Source organism: Lupinus angustifolius, chromosome LG06, assembly GCF_001865875.1.
Source record: "Lupinus angustifolius cultivar Tanjil chromosome LG06, LupAngTanjil_v1.0, whole genome shotgun sequence".
Lineage (NCBI taxonomy): Eukaryota > Viridiplantae > Streptophyta > Magnoliopsida > Fabales > Fabaceae > Lupinus > Lupinus angustifolius.
This window is the reverse complement of record NC_032014.1, coordinates 10203235-10215773: the sequence shown is the minus strand read 5'-3', so window position 1 is coordinate 10215773 and position 12539 is coordinate 10203235. Positions and strand designations below refer to the sequence as shown.

Genomic DNA, 12539 nt, shown 5'->3' with positions numbered 1-12539 from the left:
CAGAATATTGCAGTAACCATCACTAGTTCCAGCTTCCTTAATAAAAATTATTGATATTGATGAGTTTGTTCAGAATTATTTCATTATAAAACTAAGTTGTCTGTAGTCTTAAAAAAACAAGTTATATAATATAATGAAATAAGTTATATAATATAAGAAATAAGTTACATAATATAATGCAGCTGTCTGATAAGAACAGTTCTGCTCCAAAGAATCCGTGAAGCAAACTTTTCACTCATACACATGCACCCAACACCAACACCTTTTCATTGGGGACCATATATAAAGCTCCATATAATTAAATGTTTAAAATTATAGCTTGCTAAATAATATAAAATAAAATTGTAGTATGCATCTACATTAAAAGCCGAACAATAATGTAATTTTGGCAGTATGTGGATCCATACTATGATCTGCATTCTCTAGCAATAATATGTAATGTTGTGCAATTAATAAGAATGATGATAAAAATTTGATTTTCTCAACACTAGCATAAATAAATATATAATATTTATACACTGTTGGATGTAAATATTTATACAAAATCAATAAATCATTTATCATTCATTTGTATTACTTTTTTCAAGTGTGAATGATAATTAAACATGGACAATAAACGATGTATTTATCAATGTATATATATTTTTTCCTGATGAATAAATGTAGTATAATAATCAGAGATTAATTTTTACTTATCAACTAGAGAATACCATTAATCTTTCCAAAATAAAAATGCAATGTAACCACATGGATGTGTAATGTTAATTGCATATGAATCAAGAAATCAAACCAAGCAATTATTACAAGGGATTTGGTAATTACTATCGGGCAATGAAAAGTGTAATGCTAATTATATTGCACTGTTTTATATTCATTAATAATGATTTACATCACTGTATTTCTATTTACCACATGGGTGTGTTTTTCACACATCACAAAATTTTATAACAACTTGAAATTTTCTTATAGTTGATCCTCACCTACTTCAAATCACACTAACTATGTTAAAAATATAATGATTCCTGAACCTCGCCCGAGACCTACGCTTTTGGAACAATCAATTATTTACAGCATAGCCAGAATTAATTATTTCTTATCTACCCAATAATTGGCTAGGCTCGAAAATGTGTACATTTTTGTTTAAAAATTTGATTTTGATACATCATATCATAAGTGTAATATCTATGTAAACAATGTAAAGATTTATACACAGTCAGTGTATAATTTACGATTTATTTAGATTATTTTTTTTTGAAGAGTAAATGATGATCGAAAATGAATGATGGATGATATAATAACAGTGTAAAAAACTGTTACACCGTCAGTATATATATCTTTTTCTCGCATAAAGCTTTTTTCATATTATTACATGTTTATATATACGTTTTCTTCATTTTTTAAATGTTTAAGTTCCAAATAGTAATTATAATTTTGCAAAAGTAGAACAAGTATTAAACTAATAGTGCACCAAAATTAAATCCTTTATTTTATTTGGAGTTATAAACTGTCCCCAAACTTTTAAAATTTGCATGTGGTGTTTCCTCGGAATTGGCATGTATTAGAATAACAATTAACAAATACAAAACATAGTGCCAAAAATACATGCTGGTGGTGTATCTTTATTTTTATGGTCACTGATTCAGATGGTGATACGGTACTCATACCGAAATGGATCATCTCCTATACAGGAGGTAGTTCTTCTTTTTTCTTTTATTTTCAATAACAAATATATTATTTTTTTATAATTAAAATGATAAATGAGTCATAATAAATTGTATTTTTTGTCTTTGTAGTGCATATCTCTTCACTAATGGAGATGAGAGATTATGATCAGTGACCCGTACCTAACAAAGCATTGCCCACCAAAAATATATTGGTTTAGTGGTATAAGGATCTTTTAGATCAGTGATTAAATATTCGATTCTTAAGAACAACACTTATTGAGAAAAACAATCATGAATCTTGATAATGATTAATTTTTTACTCACATAGTACCAAAAAAACAGTCAGCTTACTCCCAGAAACATATCACCCCTACCAGAACCATCTTATATAAAGTTGATGAGATAATCTTTATTTTTTTTATTTTTGGTTTCTTTCTTTAATTTGGGTGTTTCAAATCAAGGAAGATAAAGATAAAGGAGAGCTTTACTTCCCTAAAATAGTTTTGTTAGTATGATTTAGATTAGTTGGGATGTAACATGACTTTGAATATCAAAGGTTTTAGACCCAAAAAAATATTTTTAAAGAGAAGAAGAGAGAACTATGTTGAAAAGTATTGATAGACCTTTTATCACCCTCTTTAAAAAACAGGCTAAATTGTCACCAGGAGAAAGAGGATAAGTGTTTTTAATTAAAAAATGATCATCTTGGACTACATACTTTATTATAGTTTACACAACTTTCAAAAATAAATCAATGAAATAAAAACACTTATGTATGGGTTACATGAGTAATAAATATTAAATGTAGTTCTTTTCACTCTAAATTCACGTATACTACTGGATCAATAGTGACAAAGTGCAATATGATTCCTATACCGTTGTCTGTGAATTAATATTACTTTTCCAGAAATCTCTCTACAGTTATATATTACATTATATTTATCACAATGCAACTACAATTATGATTTTAATATCAAAAGGGATACCCAAAATTATAAAATTGTGGCTAGAATTATGAGAGCCACATATTCTGTTTTAAACTATGCATATCCTTTTCTTTCATTTTTGTTGGTCAGAAAAGTAAAACATAAATTTAATATATATTATCTTTTCTGACCAATAAAAAATAAGAAATATATGAAATGATATAGTTCTTGGGATATAAAATGTGCTTATGAAATTATGATGGTAAAGTATAGTTTAAAATAATGCAATTAGACACCTGGAATCCTTCTTTGGTTGGTTAGAGTACTAGACTTTCTCATAAATAAAAAGTTCTGTCTAAAGGTGGTCTGCCTAATTCATATCTACAAGCATTGCATTTTTTAATAAACTAATTAAAAGATATTTTTTATAAAAAAATATAGGTTGTGTAAACATCATAATTGAAAGCTGGGAAAAGATATATTCGTGCATGGGAACATAATCAAGATCAGTTCTATCAACAATAGTGAAAACTTGTTGATAAAGATTGTTGTGGACCCTCAGTATCAGGTCACTTGCTCATTTAATCATGTTATTCCATTACATGATTTGAGAGAAGCTAACTAACAATTTATTTTTGTGATTTTTCAATAGGCAATTTTTTTATTCTAAAGGAGAGTACATGAATCCATACTATCATGGATGCTTCGATGTCACACAACTCTACTAATTGAGGAATGAATATTTGTTGTCATTTTTGGTGTTCTCAATCGTGTTTTCGATGACCAATTAAAAGATATCATTTAATTTGGGATATAGAAATAGATTTTTTTGAGTGAGATGATCTTGTTCCTAATTGAGATGATTATTTGTAACATCAATTTTATATCTCTTAGGGATGACATTTATTGTCTAGTAATTAATTGTTATTTGTTGTGCAATTTAATTAATGTTACATTCCACATCCGTACAACCTATTATTATCTTAAATGAGTCTTATGGTTTATTTTATAATTGTTTCCTAATAATTTTTTTTTTTTTAATTTTCACTCCAATCATCACCATTTGTCCTTTAAACATTGCTTCATCAGTAAATTAACTGCAATAGAATGTAGGATTAGATTCAACGGTATTTCGAAAGCATTGTTGAAAATGGACATTCAACATTACTTACTTAAGTGAACATTGTTAAATGTCTATTTTTAACAATGTTTATTCAAGCGAGCGCTATTAAATGTACATTTTTAATAGTGATCACTCAAGTGAGTGTTGTTCAATATCTACTTTCAAGAGTACCATGTAAATCCAGCGTCATTAAATGTCTATTTTTAACCGTGTCAACTCAACCATGTCTCATTTATTTCCCAGCCCACTCATTTCACTCAACCTTTCAACTCTCCACCCTCTCAAAAAAATCACACCACCTTCCCCAATTTCATTTCATTGTTGATTAATATGTTTTCTCCTTTCTTTTTCTTCATTTTTTATTATTTTAAGGATTTTATAGAAATAAAAAATGTGCTCCAATTGCATAACAATTCTCCAAACAAAAATATATCATTTTTAGGACAGTAAAGTTTATGGATGGTCCATTTTTTGTTACGTACCACCGTGAGGATGCTCTTAACAGAAAAATCACATGAGTTTTGACTATTTTCTCTAGCACACAGTATCTTTATGCCTTGTGATGAATTGGTGCTAATCAAATTCACCGTCATGCTGGTTTTGAAGTTGAGTTACATATGTGGATGTACAACTAATAAACAAACACGTGAAAGTTCACAAGCCGAATGAATATAGGTCCACAACTTACTTTCATGTGATATGAAAACAACTTTTAACTTTTATAGGTAGACAAGTTTTACAGCTAATCAAACACATATTTGATGAGAGATTCTTGTGTTATGGACTTCTCATGGTAAGAAGAGACTTCTCTGTAACCGAATGTGTAAATAAAATATTGAAAAGAGAGTTTGTCTGAAGTTTTATCATTGAACCTAGAGGAACAATGTTCTAATTTTGTGAACCATTTGGTTTAGGGTAAAGTTTTATTAATTCAATGATTGGAGATGATTACGGAATACTTTTGTCAGCTTTACTATCAATTTAACAATTGGGTCATTTGTTAATTTTAATTTATGTTTTGAACCAGAAGTTCTTGCTATAATCCAGGTTTTTTCAATGTTATATGTACAACTTAAATTTTCTATAATTTCTCTTACAATAAATCAATTATATTTATCTATCACCTATTTTTTTTTTATCTTTTTATGTTTAATTACATGCATATCAATAAATCATCTAAAAATCAAATGATAACTAAAATTTGTTAAATACTGATTATCAAAATAACATTTTTATAATATGAAACTAAATATTTTCATTTAATTAACAACATTGTAGTGATAAATTAATGTGATGAATTAGGTAGTCCGAATTTTTTTATATAATGTATTTATTTAATGCACGTAAAGTTAACTTAAATAATTATTTCAAGTGTATGTGAAATTTTAAAAGAATAGTATAGTGTTTTACTAAGTGACAAATATTGAATAAAATTGTAATTAGGCACTGTAACCGAAATATTTTGCTTCAAAATAACTCATAATAGTAGATTTATGGATGAGAGAATGATGCTCTAAGAGCTGGAGAAAATCATTCTTGATTAATATATATTACCTCGTACTCGTATACATTCCTTTTACTCTGTTTTTAATGAAATATATATATACCATAATTAAATTCTTGGTGTTGTTATTAATAATTAAGTTACAAGTTACATATCTCCCTGCTGTTATTAATGATGACTTAGAATTAGAAATTTCCCAATTATGATTAATAATTGACTTACTACATATAAGCATGTTAATTGATCAAAATAAATATAACATCCTTTTCATATTCACTATGGTAAATTTATATTCTCTTTGGAAGCATTTTTAAGAACAATAATTTGGAGAGGTTAAGTGTATTACTACATACAAAATATACACATCTATCAATAAAGTATCAGTTTAGTTATTTAAGATGATCAAAACATCAATAATTCAATTTTTAGAGTAACATACTTCAAAAGTATTTGAGGCGAGAGAATATATCCTAGTACCAAAAAAATACACATCTTATATTTAACTTTTTATCATTTACTTACCTTTTTATACAATTAAATTCTACAACATGTGAGGCAACCTATTCCTTTCACGAACCCCATAAACACAAAATTTTACAAGCTAAGAGGATTCACAATTTCACTCTCATTTTTTACACACACAGACACGTTTTTTTGAACCACACAGTAAAAATAAACTACTCTCTAACCTTTTCTTCAATTCCAAAAGTAAATCAAATCAAACGCTCACAAATTTTCAATGTTCCACTCACCTTCAAGGCATTCCTTTGTTAGCATAACTATTCACGAGCGCCAAAGCGTTACTCGTGAACTTCTTCACATTCGAGACACGATCACATACCTGCGTCTTCACCTTACAATCATCTACATCTTGAAATCCGTCCGTACAAGTTTCTTCATCAGTGAGCGCCGCGCTCATCCACGTCTGCACGTTACTCATCTGAAACAGGAACGACCCGGCGCCGGCTCCGACAGCGCCAATCTGCCGTATCTGCTTAAGAGATCCGCGGATTTGGTCGACGGCGTCGTCGAGGTTGGTGAAGCAGTCGTGGATTGCAGACGCGGCGCGTGTGTCGGCGCTGTAGTCGGCCTCGCGCGTGAGATTCGAGACGTAGGAGGCGACGCGGTGAACCTTGGAGAGCGTTACGGAGATTGCGACGCGAGCGAGTTGGCCAGGGTTTTGTTGTACGGCATTGGCATAGCGAGAGAGGGAGGTGAAGCAGATGTCCGGGTAGAGTGTGGTGTTGCAACTGCTGCGGATGAAATCGGTGGAGCCGCCGTAGTAATCGGCGGCGACGGCGGCGTTGAGGGTGGAGAATGCGGTTACGAAAAAGAGTACGAAGAAGAGAAGAGGCCGTTGGATATTCATGGTTTATTTGTGATTATTATGAGTGTGAGAAAAAAGAGAGAGAGGGGATTTTATAGGCATTAGTTTTGAGTAGAAAATTACATTATTCCAATCGTATTTCTCCATAATAACGAAACGGCCATCAATCTCTGTTTTATATTAAATCATTAATTGTACTTTTTTGTTAAGTAATAAATAAAATCAAACCCTCTATATGGAGAAAAAAATATAAAGCTTATCTTTTTGTTAGTACCAAAATAGCATTTAGCCTAATTATATAGGTATATTTTAAAAAATAAAATAAGTATTTAAATTAGTAAATAAAAAAATAATTATAATTTCTATATTAAAATATCTAACATTGCACACACTTTTGATAATCCCTTAAAAGTTTTTTGTTTATCTAACCCTATTTTTTTCCTACAAACTTTTTACATGTGTGAGACTAATCTTCATGGTGAGACAAGAATACAAAATTCGACATGGTTTAAGGATATACATGTTTGAATTAATGGAATGAGAAGGAGACAAATATAATGCAGGAGAAAATAATCATTTTAATATTTGAAAATTTCTTTAGCAACCCAATGAAACAGAATCGTCTTTCCAAGACTCCTAAAATATTATTGTAAAGCTCCTTCATTTTGAACCTAACAAAGCATGTTGGTCACTTCATCTAACCCTGTTTGCATCTATACAATGGTTAATTATTCCTTTGGCCCCTTTTCTATAATTATTTTTGGTAGTTTTATATGGACTAAACAAGATGAAAACATCATTAAATTGATGAATAATTGTACCTATTTTATCAAAACTAATGTTCATTAATACAATTAAATTATTTTCTCTTTTTATTCAAATTGTTTGAGTAAATAGGAATAATCTGATAACAAATTTATTTATTGTATATAAAACTTTCAAACTACCAAAATAAAAATGTGTAGAGAGTCTTAGAAAATACTTAATTTTGGAGAAAAAACTTGTATATATAGAAATAACTAATAAAATATTAACAACACATTAAATATTTAATCATAATTAAATATAAATATATTTGTACTTAAACATGAAGTATATGACTATAGATAAGTTTTTCTTCTTAAATTGTGGGGCTAGAGAGAGTGTCAATGAAGAGGATAGTACTCCATTCGAATTAATTGATTTTACACATAGAACCTCAAGCATTTATTGAGAAGTCCATAAAGGTCTATAAGCTTCTTGAATGACCAGCTCTTGCTCGTCCTTTCGGCCAATAAGGCCATAAATATGAAGAGCAGTATCACACCAACTTTGTGAATTGTAATTCGCGTGAAAGTTTTAAGGACAAAAATGACTGTATATTAATTTAATATAAGTGATATATTAAGAAAGAAAGGTTGAAATTAATTGAATTTTTCTCTTCGGTTCTATTTTGTTTGTTTTGGAATTAGTTGCAAAAATAAAATAAAAAAGTTGATCTAGTGGTATAAGGTCTATTAGATCTCTAATATGATTATAAGTTTGAGGGTTCAATTCCTACGAGCGACACTTGTTTAGAGGGGCAACCATATATCCCGAAAGGATTATTTTTTTACTCAAAAATTGAATACCCTTAATAGTAAGTTATAACTTACTTTCATCTACTAATGTTGCAGTGATATGTTTGCATAGGAATGCTTTCATAATGTCAAAAAATTCATAGTGGAACCCCCAAATAAAAAAAACAAAAAAGCTAACTATTACTATGTATTAATTTTCCCAGACTATTCACATATAAATATCAAGTTAGTAGAAAGATTAAATAGCAATTTTGATTTTATAAGCATAAGACAAAATAGTTAGTTTAAGATAAAAATGCAATTTTAGATCGTTTCAGATTTATTTTTCTAATATCCATATGTAGGTGACAATTGCACAATTGAAAGTAAGATGTAAAACCTTATCATATAGGTCGGTTCGACTGGAAAACTGATATGCAAAACTGGTGAACCGGCCGATATTTGATTAAACCGGCCAGTTTATACATTTTTTTTTTATAAAAAAAACTTAAAAACTTAAAAACTCATTGCAATGTGACACATCTTTCCAACCCTTTTTCAACACTTCAAGACACATGCTTCCAATGTCTACTTAGATTACACATTTTGGTTCCTAACATTCGTGTGTAGTCTCAGTGACATTTATGTAATCTTGGAGTAGTGTCTGAAGATGAGATTTGGTGCAAAATATAATTTCGATATGAGACAATTTTGACTTCTTGTTGTTAAATGTTAAAACTCCAAATTTATTTGGTTTGTAGAGTGAATTGTGAACTTATGTCATTTATTTATATTTTGCGGTTGTTAACTGATACTTTTGATTGATATATGTTTTGTAATTTAGACTTTGAATTTGTTGAAGACTTAAATTGTTTGTTTATGTGAATTTTGAGTAGATTATGAATATGAATTATAAATTTGAATATCTATCCATTTGGGAAAAAATTTGTTATAGATTTATATATATATATATGTCTATATATGTATATATATGTATATATATCTATATATGTATATATATCTATATGTATATATATCTATATATGTATATATATCTATATATGTATATATCTATATATGTATATATCTATATATATATATATGTATATATATATATAAGTATAAGCAGGTGTAACTGGTTTAACCGGCATACGATTTAATTACTGAACTACCAGTTGAACTACTGTACTACTACATTATTATCTAACTCATATGGTTTTAACACTAGTAAAACTATACTTTTTCCTTGAATTTGTCATCTACGATAAAGAACTGCCTACTATTTCTATATAAAAAAAGGTTATTGTAGCATTACTTTCGTTTTGTTTTCTGAGATACACAACAAAATAATAGCAGGCATGTGTATAGGTAATAATAACAAATAGGTGGAAAAAAGTAGCATTGGTTGTGGTTGCCATAGGGAAGCTACTTAAATAGTAATATGATAGATGATAAGAAATAGTAAAGGAGTATAATATTTATTCACTTTTAATGTAAAATTTTACATACAATAAATACACTGTCAATTATTCATATATATTATTTGTATTTTAAGAATTAATAATAATTAATAATATGAATGATATACTAACGATGTAAAAAAATATTATATCATTAGTACATAGATATTAAAATCCTAATAAATTTGGTTGAAAATGAGTAGAAGGCACGAAACCAGCATAGGTGTCTCTATTTTTGGCTTTGGCATGCAAGTGCCCACTTCAACTTTGTGGCTAGTGGAGAAACTCTACAAAATCAACCATCATTTTCTACTCCATAGCTAAATCAACGGCTCTCGTTATAATTCCTCAAGCATTCAACTTAATAAAATTCATATGCTACTTTATCATGATTCTGTATTAAAATCAGGCGGAGTTTCCGTAACACTGTTTTGTAGCTTTTTGTAGGGTACATTCACACTCATTAGAATAACATTCAAATGACATAGTTTATTGTAATTGAAGAATAAGATTTGCACTTGTGTAAGCATTTGATTGAACATGTTTAATTATCATTATGCATATATAACTTTCATTTCTAATGGAAAGGATGAAAATCCAATGTGCTGAAATTGTAGTTTGGGTATTTTGTTGTGGGAAAAAATTACCTTAAAGTGAGATTGGATATAAAATAGTAAATTAAATGTGTGCAAATAAAAATTAATTAAAGATGGTTGAGATATTAATGCACTTTAATTTATTGAAGGTTGATGCACTACTCATTTTAAGGTAAGATGAATAATATTTCAATTTGTCTATTTACACTTCTTTCAATCTAAGAAATCAAATGTCTTAATAGTCCAACACTCACTTTGCACTCAAACTCTTTAATGGTGGGCATCCATTGGAATAGCCTCAATGGGCAACAACCTAACAAATAACAAAGCAACAAAGAGTTAGTTCTGGTCGAATTAAAATGTGAAGATCATGTTTAAACATTACCCGAATTAATTGTGATTTAATTGTGGCCATCTTACTATATATTTGACTACTTGAATCACATTTTTTGTACATTATCGGAATTAACTATGATTTAATTAAGATTTAACTATGAATTAGAATAAATTCAATCATGAGCCAAAATCTGGCCTATTGAATCTCTAATCCATTTTTAAAACAATGGTTGGGAACTTTTCCTTGGTCGGTTGGGTTGTTAGCTAGGAAATTAGTGGTGCATGTATATAATGTTTGTCACACTTGACACTTACCCACTATTCCCCCAAGCGTGAAACTTTAGCTCCACTTTTTCTTATAATAGTGCCATGCCTCCCCTTCAACAATCCCACTATATTCAAATTAAATCTTCCTCTTGCACTCTACACAAGCACAATCATTATGTGCCCTGTGCTATTCTACCTTCCCCACAAACACAATTCTTAGCCCATTTGGGACTTTTTTGCTTTGCTCTAGTTTAAGCCAATGATAAAAGGTCAGCATTTTACACTTAGGATTAAGAAATAACTCAAGTGTTCAGCTGATACAGCGAAAACATCAAGTTGATAAAGGTTGAGATTAATGTTGTATGAAGTATTAGGCAAGCTTAATTTTAAGAGAAAAAGATATATGCACTAACATACAAGTAATACAAATGAATGATATATGATGCATCGACTATCCATAAATTTTTACACTATTAGTGCATAGATATTACACTCTATTTTTAAACCTGTCTAGGAAAACATGAAAGGAAAAACTGGAGTTCCTTAATCATATTTGCTATGCCCATCATTCAAGCAAGTTTTTGCTCCTAAGTTTTAGCACAGTCCTGAAGGACAACGTAACATTCTTCGATATAGTGTATTTTCCTTAAGTAGAATGAGACTCTATCTAATACTAGCATAGGAAAAAAAATATGAACCTTCATTATATGATTTTATATATTATCACTATATCAATTTATTATTTATGTTTAATCATGTTTGACTCTGAGTAAATTATATTGACACTCCCTGAGTTTTAGTGAAATTATATAAATTACTCCTCACTTTTTTACACATACACAAACTTCCCCTCATTTTTTATATTTTCATTACACTCACAACTTCTGCATAAGAAATAAGTGTAATATTTTAAACATGTGATAAATGCAATTAAGTTAAACAAAACATGATATATTGTGGAGACAACAAGTCCAAATAATATATGAGTTAATATCTCTTTATTATTTTTGGTTCGTTACACTATATTATAAGAGCGATTTAAACAATATTTCTTTAGAATTGTTGATGTGTTTTGTAACAAAAAATAATAAATATACATTGATTTGTATATTATTTGGACTTGTCTATATAATATATCATGTTTTGTTTAATTTAATTGCATTTATCATATTTTTTGTTTAAAATATTACACTTATTTCTTATGCATGGATAATCAGTATAATGAAAATATAAAAAAGTGAGGAATAATATATGTAATTTCACTAAAACTCAGAAACTGTCAGTATAATTTACTCTTAAAATCCACTAAGTAATACTAGTAATGACATGTAAAATTTATAACTAACTTTGACTTTTAAGTGGTCATAAAACTAAAGGTAGTTAGTACAGTAAATAAGAACCTCATGATTTTGATTTGAAGGACACTTGACCCATACATATGTGAATCTATTTGACAATAACCCTATCAAATAACCGGCTAAACGGCGCAATTTACTCTTCTTATCCAAAAAAAGGAAAAGAGTAGAAGCAACATAACTTTTCCTATTCATGCATACATTTTATTTTCCTAATACAATATTTACCTCGGAGATAAGTTTTGTTGACAATGTCTACAAATTCTACCCAACCATGAAACATAGATATGCATAGTGTAGTTCTATTATGGATAGAAATGATTTAAAATAAATGTGACTGGGATAAGATAAGAACTAAAATATTATTGGTGTACATACCCATACGTTGCTGTAAAGGAGAAACAAGTAGTGTAGAGAAACACTTTCGTGTGGATCTCTAAGGC

The 12539-nt window shown here is 29.0% G+C and overlaps 1 protein-coding gene across 1 annotated transcript; it reads right to left on the bottom strand.

Moving 5' to 3' along the window:
- LOC109349750 (21 kDa protein-like) lies at positions 5711-6623 on the bottom strand. Its single transcript, XM_019590691.1, has one exon. The coding sequence runs from the start codon at positions 6584-6586 to the stop codon at positions 5972-5974; it is 615 nt and encodes a 204-aa protein (XP_019446236.1). The 5' UTR covers positions 6587-6623; the 3' UTR covers positions 5711-5971.

What these genes read in the sequence shown, in the direction of transcription:
- LOC109349750 (XM_019590691.1), bottom strand. Translation starts at nt 6,586, where the DNA reads ATGAATATCCAACGGCCTCTTCTCTTCTTCGTACTCTTTTTCGTAACC.